The sequence below is a fragment of the Eptatretus burgeri genome, chromosome 14, assembly GCF_056783735.1.
Source record: "Eptatretus burgeri isolate ZD-2024b chromosome 14, Ebu_testis_v1, whole genome shotgun sequence".
Taxonomy (NCBI): Eukaryota; Metazoa; Chordata; class Myxini; order Myxiniformes; family Myxinidae; genus Eptatretus; species Eptatretus burgeri.
Genome location: NC_140974.1, coordinates 7,768,547 through 7,784,493, shown reverse-complemented (window position 1 = coordinate 7,784,493; position 15,947 = coordinate 7,768,547). Strand labels below are relative to the sequence as shown.

The 15,947-nt window shown below is 36.1% G+C and overlaps 1 protein-coding gene across 1 annotated transcript in view; it reads right to left on the bottom strand.

Annotated features, from left to right (window-relative positions):
• LOC147012610 (uncharacterized) overlaps window positions 1-15,947 on the bottom strand; it is a 139,350-nt gene that overhangs the window by 120,641 nt on the left and 2,762 nt on the right. The window contains exon 2 of the mRNA XM_085853638.1: window positions 15,092-15,175. Within this exon, the coding sequence (XP_085709764.1) occupies window positions 15,092-15,175 (84 nt within the window). The remainder of the gene's footprint in view (window positions 1-15,091; window positions 15,176-15,947) is intronic.

Here is a 15,947-nt window from a genome sequence, read left to right as displayed (position 1 = left end):
ATTACCATCGATATCGATATACTTTTTTTCATTATCAGATTCAACGACAACATTTTTTATATTAAAGGTAATTTTAAAATTATCGTTAACTACTATTGAACGAAATGTCATTTCACCTGATATATTAACATCCTTTATTTCATCAAGATTTACATCTTTAGGGTTGTTGAAAAAAATACAAATTTCTCCTTGCATATTACAGATGGTCTTATCTTTTCTTTCTAAAGCTTCATCCATAAGGTTTTTGTTCTTTGATACTTTTTCTTGTTTCATTGCTTTTTCTAGTTTTGAATATATTACTAGAAGGAGAGGAGAAACTTTTGTTAGAGATACTTTAATTGATGTTCTACCAGGTATACTAAAAGCCCTTCCACTGAAGGAAATTGAAGAACTCATATTATTTACCATAATAGTTTTTATCCAATAGTTGTTATATTTATCTTTGTTCAATTTTACATCCTTGACATATTTCTCAGTATCTTTAACAGATGAAGAGATTGATTGAAACTTGTCTTTTGTGTCTTGAAACATTGTATTTATTAAGTGAAAAAGTTGGAGGATAAAATGTTTTTAAGCACAGATTCACCTATAAATTAAACGAAATTTTCATCAAGAAAATTTTAGTTTAAGCAAAGTTTTATTCCATAAATATGGTGAATACAACGTACTGCGATGTTTGTAATCACGAATATAAACATTATAGAAAACACCTCTGAACCAACAAACACACATTTAATCTATTTCATCAAATATCTCCTCTTGAGTTGGAAAGAAAACATTGTGATATCTGTTCAAAGGATGTTTTGAAGAGTAGTTATAATCAACATCTTCAATCACAAAAACACAAGAAAAATGAGTTTAAAGTAAAGGGAGACTATTATATTAAAAACACTGATGAGGCATTTAAAGGGCATATAAAAATAAGGATTTTTCAATTTGGAGAACCCAGTCCATCATCAATAGCTGAATCAATTGAAATAGTGAAACCCGATGTTGAAAAATTTATTAAAAAGACATTAAAAGAAATAAAAACTTTAAAGTTTTATATGGGAGTGAAAATGAATATGAAAAGACAAGATGAAGAACAAACTCCTTATATGAGAACAGATCTTCATTTTATAACATCATTTCAAGATTTTTTGAATAGTGGGGTTTATGAAGAACTATCAAGACAAGAGGAGGATGTTGATAATACAGTGGTAGGAAGTGGATTCAATATTAAAAAATCATCTTTTTAGATATACACATTCTAAAATCAAACCCTCTTAAAGCTTCTTCTTATATTGAATTACCAAAAGAAATAAAACTAAAGAAGGCAGTTGTTAATATTAAGAACAATGATAATAAATGTTTTCTCTGGTCTGTTCTTGCTCACTTACATCCACCAAAATGTAATTCAGAAAGAGTAAAACAATATATGAAATATGAGAATACCTTGGACATTAAAGATTTTAAATTCCCAATGCCATTAACAGATATTCCTAAATTTGAGAAAAAGAATAATCTTTCTATTAATGTATATGGATTAACGGATACAAACAAAGTTCAAATATTAAAAATTTCAAACAACTATAAAAATGAAGAAACACACATTGACCTTTTATATTTTAGTGTTGGAAAGAATTCACATTACACATACATCAATAATTTATCAAGATTAATCTCTTCTCAGGTATTCAGAACAGCAAACAAAATATATCCTTGTAAGCGATGTCTTAATTCATTTCATACAAAAGAACGATTAGAACAACATTCAAAATATTGTAGTAATCATAAATCAGCTGTAATTACAATGCCTAAACCTGGTGAAAAGATTTATTTTGAAGATTATAATAAATCTATCATGCACCCATTTGTGATATACGCTGATTTTGAATGTATCCTTAAAAAGATAAATACTGCTTCTCCTAATCCAAAAGAACCATATACAAATAAATATCAAAAACATATTCCTTGTGGTTTCTGTTATTATATCAAATCATCTGTTGGAGAAAAGTATAACAAACTTGAACATTATCGTGGAAAAAATGCTTCACAAGAGTTTGTAAAACGATTAGAAAAGGATTGTATAAGACTCACTAAATTAATGAAAGAAACAAATGAACCGATGAAATTAACCAAAGAAGAAAAATTAGAATTTAGAATGAACAATATCTGTCATATTTGTGAGGGGGAAATTAAGGAGTCTAAAGTTAGAGACCATTGTCATCTTACTGGTAAATATAGAGGTCCCACTCATTCCTGTTGTAATCTTAATTATAAATTACCTTCTTTTATTCCAGTCTTTCTTCACAACAGCGCCAACTATGATACACATCTATTTATAAATGAACTTTCAAAAACACCAGGGAATATTTCTGCTATAACAAACACAAGTCAAAAGTATATTTCATTTTCAAAAATGATATTCACAAAACCTATAACTCGTATTAGGTTTTTAGATTCTTACAAGTTTATGGGAACACCACTAGCCTACCTCGCATCAAATCTAAGCTCCACGGACTCTTTTCCAAATCTTAATTCATTCTTTCCAAAAGAGGAAATTCTCACTCAAGAGGAAATTCAGATTAAAGAGAGAATTCAAAGTAAAGAGGAAACTCTAATTAATGAAGAAATTCTAACTGAAGATGAAATTCTAATTATAAAGAAAATTCGAACTAAAGAGGAAATTCAGATTAAAGATGAAATTCTGATTAAAGAAGGAATTCTTACGAGAGAGGAAATTCAAACAAGGAATGAAATTCAAAGTAAAGAGAAAATTCTTACAAGTAAGGGAATTTATCCTTATGATTATATGGATTCATTTATGAGATTTAAAGAAACACAACTTCCTTAAAAAGAAAGTTTCTATAATAACCTTTATCAAGAAGAGATAAGTGATAAGGAATATAAACACACAAAAGAAATTTGGAAAATATTTAAGATAAAGAACCTTGGAGAATATCATGATTTGTATCTAAAAACAGATGTTTTACTGTTAGCTGATGTGTTTGAAGCTTTTAGATCACTCTGTCATAATAAAAATTGTTATGGATTACATCCTGCCCACTATTTCACAGTTCCTGGTTTAGCTTGGAGTGCAATGTTGAAAATGACAAAACAAGATATAGATTTCATCAGTGATGTAGATATGCTTTTGATGATTGAGAAGTCTAAGAGAGGTGGAATATCACAAGTATGTTCAAAAAGATATGCTAAAGCAAATAATAAATATCTTCAAAATTATGATAGTGAAAAAGATAGTAATTATTTGATGTATTTTGATGCTAATAATTTGTATGGATGGGCAATGTCTCAATCTCTGCCTGACGGTAAATTAGAGTGGGTGGAAGAAAAGGATTATGAAAAGGCTTTGATGAATATTGTTTTTTCTTCTCAAGAGGAATTGAATGAGGAAGAAGAAGGTCATTATTTTGAAGTTGATTTGAGGTAACTGAGTGATCTTCGTAATTAGCATAAAGACCTTCCTTTTGCATGTGAGAAAGAAACCCCAAAGAAAGAATGGTTAAGTGATTATCATAAAAGTTTTAATATTAAAGGCAAATCAACAGAAAAGTTATTAACAACATTCTATGATAAAGAGGGATATGTTTTGCATCAGAGAAGCTTGAAACAGTTTTTGAGAGAAGGATTGAGAGTAGTTAAAATTCATCGAGGTTAAAAATTTAAACAAAGTCCTTGGATGAAAAAGTATATTAAATTCAATACAGATGAGAGCAAATACCAAAGTAAAATTTGAAGGGGAATTCTATAAATTGATGAATAATGCTGTATTTGGAAAGACAATGGAGAATGTTAGAAACAGGCAAAACATTAGATTAGCAACATCTTGGAAAGAAGCTTCGAGATTGAAAAATAAACCAAGTTTTAAGAGAAAAGAGGTTTTTTCAGAGAACTTTTCTGCTATTCATATGGAAAAGGAAAGTATTGTAATGGATAAACCAATTTATATTGGAACAGCAGTTCTTGATTTATCAAAGATATTGATGTATGATTATTTGTATAATGGCTTAAAGAAAGAGTATGGTGAAAATGTTTCATTGTTGTATATGGACACTGATAGTTTTATCTTAGATATAAAAACTAATGATGTTTATAAGGATATGAAGAAAAATATTGGAATATATGATGCAAGTAATTTTAGTAAGAAGAGTGAGTTATTTTCAAAAAAGAATGAAAAGGTTATTGGTGAGTTTAAGGATGAGTTGGGTGGAAAAGTAATGAGTGAGTACATTAGATTGAGAGCAAAGGCATATGCTTATAAGTATGGTGATCAGATTGATAAGAGGTTAAAGGGAATAAAGAAATATGTAATAAAGAAATCAATAACTTTTAGAAATTATTATAATTGTTTGATGAATAAGAAAGAAGAATATAGGAAAATGAATACAATAAGAAGTTATAAACATAAGATATATAGTGAAGAAGTAAATAAAAAGGCATTAGGAGCCTTTGATGATAAGAGATTTATTTTAGATCATGGAATAGATTGTGTTACATATGGATATTGTATGATAGAGTGTATAGAATATATTGTGTTTTAACGATGGGAAGATGGTTTGGGGTTTTTATGGGCTACCGCCGCGTTTTTTCACATTATATAAATGGTCAAACCAAGTATTAATCAAACTAAAGAGTGGAGAAAATCTCAGTCTTGGTATATAAATGGAAAACATAATGAATGTGAAAAGTATCAAATAAGTCTAATTGAAAAAATAACTAAAACATAGGTAAATAAAACAAATAAGCGAATCAATTAAAAAAACTCGTAAGTTAGAGGATGTAAAGAACAAAAATATCCTTGAATGGACTGAAAACTTTGATGGTTATCAATTGAAAAATGGAACAACAATTTACTATAATCTCAAAATGATATGTGGCTCAGGAGGTGGTCAAACAAGAGCATGAAGAGAAGTTTATCATTTCGTAATGGCACAAAAGGGGTATCTTAAAAAATATAAAGATTCAAATGTTTTATTTTTAAATATTTTAGATGGGGATTATTGTACAAAGAAAATTAAACTATTGAAGGAATTTGAGAATGAACAAGTCTTTATAGGTTCAATGAGTGAGCTAAACAATATGCATTGGTTATTTGAAAAAGAGTGCCACTAGGCTTACATGTTTCAGATATTTCTTTGGAATCACCTTTAACAAATCACATTACTACTTTACTACTTGAACAAATCTTTATCTTATTGCATTGGTTATTTGAAAAGAGTGCCCCTAGGTTAAAAGGGGAGACAAATAAATATACCTTGGGATAAAAAGGGGGTTTATTTTTAGGGGAAAAAATACAAATCGCTGAAAATCCCCCATTCACTTACATGGGGAAAAATGAGCCAGAATCAGTATTTTCACCCTGCATGTGTCCTTCCAGTCACGAGATTGTCTTGCCTTGGTCATGTCCTTCTTCTGCTCTCCATTGTTGTAGTTCACACCTGTGATCTCCTGCATTGCCTGGTTTATTTCTGCACAGGCAGGCATTGATAGTAGCCATACCAGCCGTTGTTGCTCTGTCATTCCTCGCCCTCTTGTGAGCCCCCCGCTGGTCTTCAAACTTCTCATCAGAACTTGTTCGATGATCAGGTCAGATGAAAGACCTGCCCACAGGCGATCACTTCGTCGAACCACATGGAACCCCTCATCAAAACGTTGTTGGACATTGGGATGTTGAGTTTTGAGGTTGGACATCTGCTGCAGATACACCCTCGCAGAGTTGGCATACAGGTTGTGGCCTGAGGCTGCCAGGTAAGGCAGCATTTCCTGGATGGCCTGTAGATGTAGTGCCCAGTTCCCAGTGCGCTCTGCCCAGATGATTTTGCGTAGAATGTCTAGCATGTCCATATACTGAACCCAGAGCGCTAAAGTTCTAGAAGATATCTTTGCAGACTCGGCATGCTTCTGAAGGTGGTCTTTGATTCGTTTCAAGATGTCAGACTTGCATACTTCTTCCGACAGACTGGGGTTGGCAGAAGTGTGACAAGGGTTTTGTGCCACTTCAGACATCAATAGCTCCAGCTCCTGAAAATATGTGATGTGTCATTAGGTGCAACTGCCAGGCTGAATGTAGCACCATGAGATGCACATGCAAGAAGCACAACATTGAGTGCACTCCAGCTTGTGGAAACTGCAGGGGCTCTGGCTGCACAAACACTCCATGTGACAATGATGAGAATGATGATGACATCGTCGAGTTCTAACTTTAATACGCTTGATTTTTCTCAACATGTATAGTAAGTTTATAATGGATGTAGTTTCTGAGTTTACTGCAAATATTCATTTTGAAACCTTCGTCAGGCAGATGTGATTGCCCCGAGTGGAATTGTGAATTTTGTCATGTTTCAATGATTTACATAATAATATTGTATTGTCATAAACTTGATTTCATCTTGTGTCTTCAATGTTTCTTTTTTTTTGTCCAGGAGCCAAAATCAGTATCAGGTAAATATTTTTTTTTTGGGACAAAAAATTGACATTTTTGGACAAAAAATCTATAATTTTTTATTTTACCCTCAATACATTTCACTTTTTAATAATTATTCTTGTATATCAATATACTGACCATAACTAGAAACAATTAGAATGCAGAAAAACATATATTTACATCTTAAAATATCAGTCTTTACAATTTTCTCATTTTCCCTGAAGCTGGGTGGCGGCCATATTGGATTTCCATGATTGCAGGACTTTCCCCCCAGAGGATCCCTTTGGACTTTTTTTTTCTTTCACTGAGGACATATCCAGGAATCAAAATCTGTTGAGTTTGCTTTTGTTGCAATTTGTGGGAGGTTGACCAAATATTTCTGCAAAAATTCCTGTACTATTGTGTGGATGAGGGAAAGGCAATGGACATAGTATATCTAGACTTTAAGAAGGCATTTGATAAGGCACCACATCGGAGGTTGTTAGCCAAAGTGAAGGCTTGTGGAGCGGCTGGTCAGGTAGCAAATTGGATTGCAAACTGGCTTAGTGGTAGGAAGCAAAGAGTGACTGTGAGTGGGAGGATGTCTTGCTGGAAGGATGTAAGTAGTGGGGTGCCTCAGGTATCAGTACTCTGACCATTACTATTCATGATTTACATCAATGATTTTGATAATGGGGTAAAGAGTAAGTTTTCCAAATTTGCATATGACACAAAGCTTGGAGGTAAGGTGGATAGTAGAGGGGGTGGTGACCAGATTCAGGAAAGTATTGATACTTGTACAGATTGGGCAAAAGATTGGCAGATGTAATTTAACCTGAGCAAGTGTAAGGTGTTGGGGATGGGAAAGAACAATGAAAATAGAGATTACAGGATGCAAGGGGTAATTTTGGAGCGAGTCAGACAGCAGAAGGATCTGGGGGTGGTAATAGATACGGGAGGTAAGCAGGAAGCACAGTGCCAGGAAGCTATAGGTAGAGCAAATAGGGTTTTACGAGTAGGTTGTATTCGGAGGGGGATCAATTATAAATCAAAAGAGGTGGTGTTAACATTGTACAGGAATTTAGTGAGGGCCACATCTGGAATATTGTGTGCAGTTTTGGTCACCACAGTTCCAAAAGGACATGGATGCCATCGAGAGGGTTCAGCGCAGGGCTACTATATTGAGTGCAGATAAAATAAGTGCAGATTAATTATTCAACAGAGTTAATTATTAATTAATCAACCACACAACAGTGATAGGACCAGGAGCCTTAGCTTGAGAGTAAAGAAGAGAAGAGTTACGACGGTAGCAAGGCAGGGGACTGTTACTCAGAGAGTAGTTAATGCATGGAATGGTCTCCCTGGAAAGGGAGTGGTAGCAGGAAAAGTAGATAAGTTTAAATTAGAATTAGATAGGTACCTGGAAGTTATGGGGATGTTGATAGGACTTTTTGGTAGTTTGAGCATTGTTGGGTGATTGTGTATGGAGTGCTGTTGGTGGGGGTCTTGTCAAGGGGGGTTGTGTGGTTGATGTTGTGTGGTTGATGATGTGTCGTTGATGCTGTGTGTTTTTAACCAAGCCCATGCCCCTCCCCTGAGGGGAAGAAAAGGTGGGGGGGACTTCAAAAATGACATAAAATCCCAAAAATACAAAACCCCAAAAAATACAAAAAATAAAAATAAAATAGAAAAACAACAAAAAAAACCCCAAAACAAACAAACAAAAAAAATTATTTCATTAATTAAAAACTTTTTTTGCATTTTCTTCCTTCGATCCTGTGTTGAAGGGTTGGTGTGGTGCTCACACAGGCATGATGGGCTGAATGGCCTCCACCTGTGTTGGATTTCCTTGTTATATAAATTAGCGGGGTATGCTTACACATTTTAAGCAATAATGAACAATGCTTCCCCATCGTCTCGGGTCACTCACCTGTATCTGGTTTTTAGTTTTGTTTTTTTTTCATTTATGGACACATTCCAACAGTTCTGAGATTTTTTTACCTGTGGATAAGCTTCAATATCCATCGGTACGCAAAATTACCATGCTTCCCCATTGTCTCAGGTCACTCACCTGCATATGCTTTTTTTCATTCTTTTTTTCATTTAATTATATTCATATTCATGGATGCTTTTCAATGGTTCTGAGATTTTTCCCCAGTGTATTTGTCTTTGATGTTCATCGATCCATGAAATTTCAGCTTTCTATGGCACCCGGAAGGTTCCTATCTTTAATATCAGTTTGTGAGTTCGTCAGTCAGTCATTGGTTAAAATGAGGTATGTATATGTATATATATATATATATATATATATATATATATATATATATATATATATATATATATATATATATATGTATATGTATATATGTATATATATATATATATATATATATATATATATATATATATATATATATGTATATATATGTATATATATGTATATATATGTATATATATGTATATATATGTATATATATGTATATATATGTATATATATACATATATATACATATATATACATATATATATACATATATATATATATATATATATATATATATATATATATATATACTGAAACGCAAAAGAAACTTACCACTTGTTTGAAATGTAATAAAATTGTAACAGTTCAAAATAAAACAAACCAACAATTGCTAATTGAAACATGGGCATTTTATTGATGACATGTCAAGTTTTTGACCAAGTTACACCATCTCATAAGTTTGTTCTACAGTACAGAACAGCACAGGGTGCAATGTCAGTCCCGTTTCAATAGCGTGTGTGGCCACCATTGTTTTGGATACAGGCAGTGCATCGTCGGCGCATACTGCCTACCAGTCTTTGGATGGATTGCTGCTGGATTCTGTCCCACTCAGTCCTCAATGTCTGAAGCCATCTGACTTCGGACCATCTGCCTGTCCTGCTTTGCCGTGGTGACTCTTGGCCTCCCTGATCGAGGTCTGTCATCGGCAGAGTTGTGGAGGGTGTCTCTGTCCACCAGGGCCGATATCGTCTGGTGTGAACAGCCAAGGCGACGTGCCACCTCACGGCAGCTCAATCCGCCTTGCAGTATGCCCAAGGCACACTGCCGTTGATCCCTTGACAATCGTGGCATGTTGATTGAAATGCCCATTTTGCACTGGCCTTTTTTAAAGCCAATATCAAGACATCACATGCAGCTCATTAAAATCATCCCGTACCCCTTGGCTAATCACTGACAGTCAAAACGGCTGTTCAACAGCTGTGCTATGAAGTGACCATTGATGGTTCAAGTGACCATCCGTGACCGTTTTGTCTGACAGTGAGGACACTATTGTCCACAAATAAGTTCACACATTTACTACACGCAGTGTTATTGTTGATATTTGAAGGTTTAAAAGGTGGTAAGTTTCTTTTGCGTTTCAATATATATATATATATATATATATATATATATATATATATATATATATATATATATATATATATATATATATATATATATATATATATATATATACACACACACACACACACACACACACACATACATTCAGCAGTGTTGTATGCTTGCCCACTCAAAACAACTACTCCCGTACAACCTACGTGTGCAGACATCATAAATGTAAGCTTTATATATTTTATTATGTGGATTGTGAAAAAGCTTGAAATATTAAATGAAGTGTATTGTGGATGCATTCTGCAAGCAGCAATAAACTCAAGGAAATAAAGAATTAGTGATTGTAATGCCATCCTTATGGAAGATTACAGCTGTATTAATTATTAATCTAAATATGTCAAGAGGTTTAAAATAAAAGTTGGAAAAGGTGCGTGATAGCATTGCCAAGCAACAAATTGAAGATAAGCTCCATTGTCTTGGGTGAAGAAAAGGTCATGCTTTTCACTGCACAACCTTCTACGGCCATTGCTTAAAGTGAAATGAAAAGCTTTGCGAGCACTGCTGAATATATCAGTAGTTGCCATGGCAGTAGTCTGTGAAGCATTCCATTTCTTTGTCCATTGTCTTGGGTCACGTGACCCCTAGTGAGCAGAACGAGGCTGTACAGCCAACTTTTATTTCTTGATATTTTTATTTATGGAAATTTTCTGACTGTTTTGTGATTTTCTTGGGATATTGACTTCGAGTTGCAGCAGTATGGAAAATTTTAGCTTTGTATTCCACCTAGAAGATATTAAACATTTATATCAGTGAGTGAGTGAGAGTCAGTGGTTAGAAAGAGAGCTGTTTATATATTACATGCACATGCTCATACACCTTATGCGAGATGCTTGTGAGGATTAAATATATAAGTGTGTGGAGATGACTTGGTGCAATGTTCTTTGGACAGGTTGAATTGAAAAATCTTGATTATTTTTTCCCCATTTGACACAGAACACAATTTGTGCAGAATTGAATCACAATATCATAGAAAGGAATATAGATAGAAAAGGAAATGTTTTATTATGATTAAACACATGATAATTATGTGTAAATGTGGGAAAGGAAACACAGATAAACATGCAAGGAGAAGACTGGTTCGTCAGCTCGGGAACCGTGCTATTATTACAGGTTATGAACCTTTAAAACCGTTTGCTGAAAGCTTCGCCCACATTTATCATAAAGCCCCAATCAATACAATGACTTGTCTCATGAGATGATAAGGATTAACTGAGCATGTGTTGGAGGCTTAGTCCTTCCAGTGAGAAATAAAATGTCACTCCCCTTCCACTTTCTTGCTCTTAAATCAGGGTGACTTGACATCCTAATTGTGGTGAAGAACTACAGCTTTCTGTATGACAGTCTGCCACACAACAGTGTAGCACAATGAGGAAGAAAAATTTATTTAAAATAGAAATGAATCCAGTTGGGTATACTATTGTGGTACAGTGGTAGCAGCTTGATGAGGACGGACACTTGACTGGAATCGCAGAAGCTGTGGGTTGAAATCCAGCTTAAAGCAGTAATATTAAAATTTGGAATTTACGCTTCAGGAAGTAGAGTTTGTTTCAGGAGACTGGCCATGACATTATTTAATTGTCAGTAAAACAAAACAACAATACCTGGCTCATGGACAACCTTCATGGACAGATACCAAATCTACCTGCCAAACCTTGTCTGGTGTACATGATGCTCGTTCACCCACTGTAATTGACTATTATTCCCTTCCATTGTTGTAGGTCATTCTGAATGACCAATCCTTCTTTACTTACAACGTAAATTAAAATACATCAGATGACCGTGGAATAGGAACGTGAACAGGGATGAAAAGTTCAACAAACAAAGTAATGATAAAGCACGAGAGTCCATGATACCTTAGATAAAACAATGCAACTCCATACCCAGGAAACCCTGAAATATAAATATTTAATTTTGGGGGCAGGTCTCTGGGGGGAGAATTTGAAAGACTGGTAGCTCAAATGTATCCGGTACAAATAGAAAGATATAAAGCCACCAGCAGCCACCATTTTCATCTTGGTTGGTGATGTTAAAGATCTGAGGTTATCTTTCAAAACTATTAAGGCATTATGTGCTGATTAGGCAAGCACAATTATAACTACCTCTTCAATTAATCTCCAGATATTTGGGCTTAGGTTCAATGCATTCGATAGTCAATCGGACGTAGGCCAAATCCAAAGTAACTTAGCCTAACACCCAGGTGAGCATAAAGTTGACGAGAGTGATTTGGAACCAACTCCAACTAACTAGGTGTAGCACTTTGGGCCAATCCCCCAACAAACGACAGAGTACTTGAGGACAGGGTAGTAATTTGGGCTTCTTACACCAGTACTCCTTGACAAAATATTTGCAAACAAATTTACTGCAGTACTGGAATATGGATACAGCATAGGAATAATGGGCCAAATGTGGTTGGGGCTTATCAGATTATACTTTGAGAATGTAAATAAAAAAAATTAAGTGAATTCTGAAACTACAACTAATACTATAATGACCCCAATAATTACAATGTTCTTGTGGCATTGGCCAGGGAACGTTTTTGGCCCAAGTCTTTCACGAACTGGCTGGCCAGGCCCAATGTTCGCCTGAAGGTGACGGACATTTGAAATTTCTTCAGCGTGCTGGAAATACCTCGCCTACTCGATGTAACGTACAGCATTGGATCTTTAACGTCCACCAATTAATGCCGGTAGATGGGACGCCCAGTTTAACGTCCATCCGATGAAAGACACATGTTGATGCCTTGCACTGCCTGCGAAAGGATGGCAGTTTACAGCTGGGCTGAGAGTCAAACCCAGGCCAGACAGCTCAGAGGTGATCGTCTGCATACCAATAGGCTATATATCCTCCCAGCCCAAAGTGAATTCTGTAAGTCAGCATTTAAATTAGTAGCGATCGAACCGAACACACCAAAATGACAAAAGATGGAGTTTTCCATGCGTGGAATGTTCACACGCCTCAAAAAAGCTTGAGTTTTGCTATTCCGGACCGTGGAGCATGGAGCGCAATGCAAATTTGGAGGAATTTATATGGCCAGGTGTTATGTGAACAAGCATCGTGTTTTCCAGGAAGGGATAAAAAATATTCTGCTAACAGAGATTTCACCAGGGCCCCTTTAATCGGAAATCCAATGACGCCAAGTTACGCAGAGGCTATAAAACCAGTTGTAAAATTGAGAGCAGGATGTGGGGAAGCTCTTAAGCTTTTACAAACGCTTTCTGGAAAATGCACAGGGCTAAAAAAAAAAAAAATCTCACAGATCTTAGGCTTCAAGACAGGCTAAACAGATTGGGCATGCACTTGCCGAATTATCGACGCAAGAGAGGGGACATGATCCAGGCCTTCCATAACTTTAAACGGCGACGGCAGTATTTCTCAAGATCATTTGTTTGCAAAGACAAGATACCAACTCACGAGAGGCCACAAATGGAAGTTATTTTTTTGAGCAGGGGAAGTAGGACTAAACATCAGAAAAGGATTTTTTAGTCAAAAGATCATCGCTGATTTGAAGTCTTCCACAATACGTAGTTTGAGCCTCGACAGTGTAGCCCTTTAAGACTCTTTTAGGTCATCACTGGCCCGATCAAAAGTACCAATTTATCGAAAGTATCAATTTTGCAAAGAACGGACGAATCTACAGGATCGATCATCCTCTGCTTCTGTATATACTGTATTTCTGTATTAGGCTGCTGCTGCCGATGATGATGATACTACTACTACTACTACTACTACTACTACTTGTTCAACGACAATTTTCCCATATTAGGGTGTTGGTCGGCTGATCGCTCCTCCCCACTTAGTCTTGTCAAAAGCATCATCCTCCATTAACCCCAACAACCGGATGTGTCAATTGATCACATCGTTCCAGGTGGTTTTTTTTTTGGTCTACATCTTGGACTTTTCTCCTCAACTACAAAACTCATGTCTTTCTTGATCGACACATCCTCTCTTTTTCTCGCCACATGTCCAAACCACCTTTGTCTTCTCTTTCTCAACTCTTACTCGGTGTGACTAGCTTTGAGCCTCTTTCTTATGGCCACACTAATCTGCTTATCCTTTGGTGTTACCTGACACATTCATCTCATCATCCTTCACTCTGTCCTCTGTGTTCTTCTCTCATGTATTCTGTACTAGCAGGAGTACCCGGCATTGCCCAGTATGTTTTTTGTGGGGGCTTAAAACACTTCCCTACATCCAATAAGGAATGGGGTCAGGGATCATTTAGTATTACCTTTCACACAGCTATGACGGCTTAGGCACTATAGCGAGATTTTAAAATGGCCCGTCACGGTCACCTGTCCAACTCACAATCCTGGGAGATTTGTGGAAACCCCGTGGAATTGCAACCGTCAAGTGTGACCATGACTATGACACACGAAACCGAGACATCGCAAAATCAACTTCGCACATAGAGACATGTACTGTACCCAACAGGGTGGTCACAAAGTCCCAACTGTTTTTATTCCAGCCTTTGGAACAAGCTCCAACACTCTCTTCAATCCCACTCTTCCCTCCAGGTCTTCAAAACTGCTTTTCACCACTATCTCTTATCTTCCCCCATCCAAAACCAATATCTTTTTGACCCCCGTTAATCCACCTTCTTCAAGTTGCCTGCTTTCCTTCCTATTTTCTTTCTTTCAAGTCCAGCCATATGGCTGCTGGTTGCATCATTGGTTAGGGACGTAGCTATGCCGCTGATGCAGTGTCCCTATTAACAGTACACTGGAACTCATTTTGCCGACCTCGGAAGGATGACAGGCTGAGTCAACCCCACCTGGTATTAATCCAGTGGTGAACGGGGCTCGAACTCAGGACCCTAGGATCCCAAGTAAGCCTCCCTAACCGAGAAGCCAACACCAAGCTGCTTTCCTTCCTGAAAGTCCCTGTAGAGTCCATCTTGTTTACCCCGTGTGTCCTGCACCATCCCTCTCCCTTCCACAGATCTCCTCATGTCTGTTCCCCATACTGTTTTGTGCTTCCCTCTCGCACCCCTCGTTTCCTGCTCCCCTTGTTATACATTCTGTGTGTTCGCTCTTATACAAGACTTGACAATGTATACATAAAAGAAAAAAACATGTTAATGTTAATATTTTGGTTTTTTATGACAATAAAAGTTTTGTGTATTCATAGTTTACATTTCTACCTCTTGTGTGTTCATTGTATTAATTTATCAGGTTCTGCGGAGGGGGTAACGGGACTTTGTAAACACCCTGTAGATTATTGGTGAAGAGGTATTGTAAAAGTGTTACCTTGGACGTGGAATTCGATGATATTCGTCGAAGGGATGCTCGTGAATGTGCCGTCGATGTTTCTGGGTTAAGTTTGATCCCGATCTATAAATATGGTGTCATTCAGGAAGAAGAGGAAGAAAAGGATGAGAAAGAAGAAGTTGTACCACCAACTTCGACTGCTTTCGGAGGAGGTTATTTGTGTTCAAATGTCTGGTGATTGTTTTGTATTTATTTATACATATATGTACTTGAAAATAACTGCACGACCTCAGTTGCGTCCCAGCAGTCAGTCAACCCACCAATGCAACATCACTAATCAAACTTTACTCTCCAGAGGATTTAATGTATTACAAGTCTGAAGACGACGATGGTTCACGAGCGGGATTTGACGATGTAGATTGTTTCAGAAGTCAAGGATGAGACAATGTGATAATTTTTGACCAAGTTATAAAAATGATCAACATGATGTGGTACGAGTGACAGGTTATTAGCTGCAAAATGTCGAAAACCCGGTTTCGTTCAAAAACTTTCAAAATTTGACCTTTGCATAACCTTTAAAGGTCACAAAACAATGTTGTGGACATTAAAATAAGGAAACAGGATACGTGCTGTAGCTTATTGGAGTTAGTTCGTCGAAGAAGGTTGAAAACCCGGTTCGATTCCCACAACTTTGAAAATTTGATCTTTGTGAACTTTAAAGGTCAAATGTCAAGGATTATGACCTTTGGTGCAAAACTTCCTCTGGAACATTCCATGAACAATATAACGTCATATAGGCTATATGGCATTTCGCACTCCTCGGATTATCCATACTTTGATGAAATCAGCGTAAAACCAAACTTGAAGGGGGCGCCATGGGCAAGGTGTTCGAGAT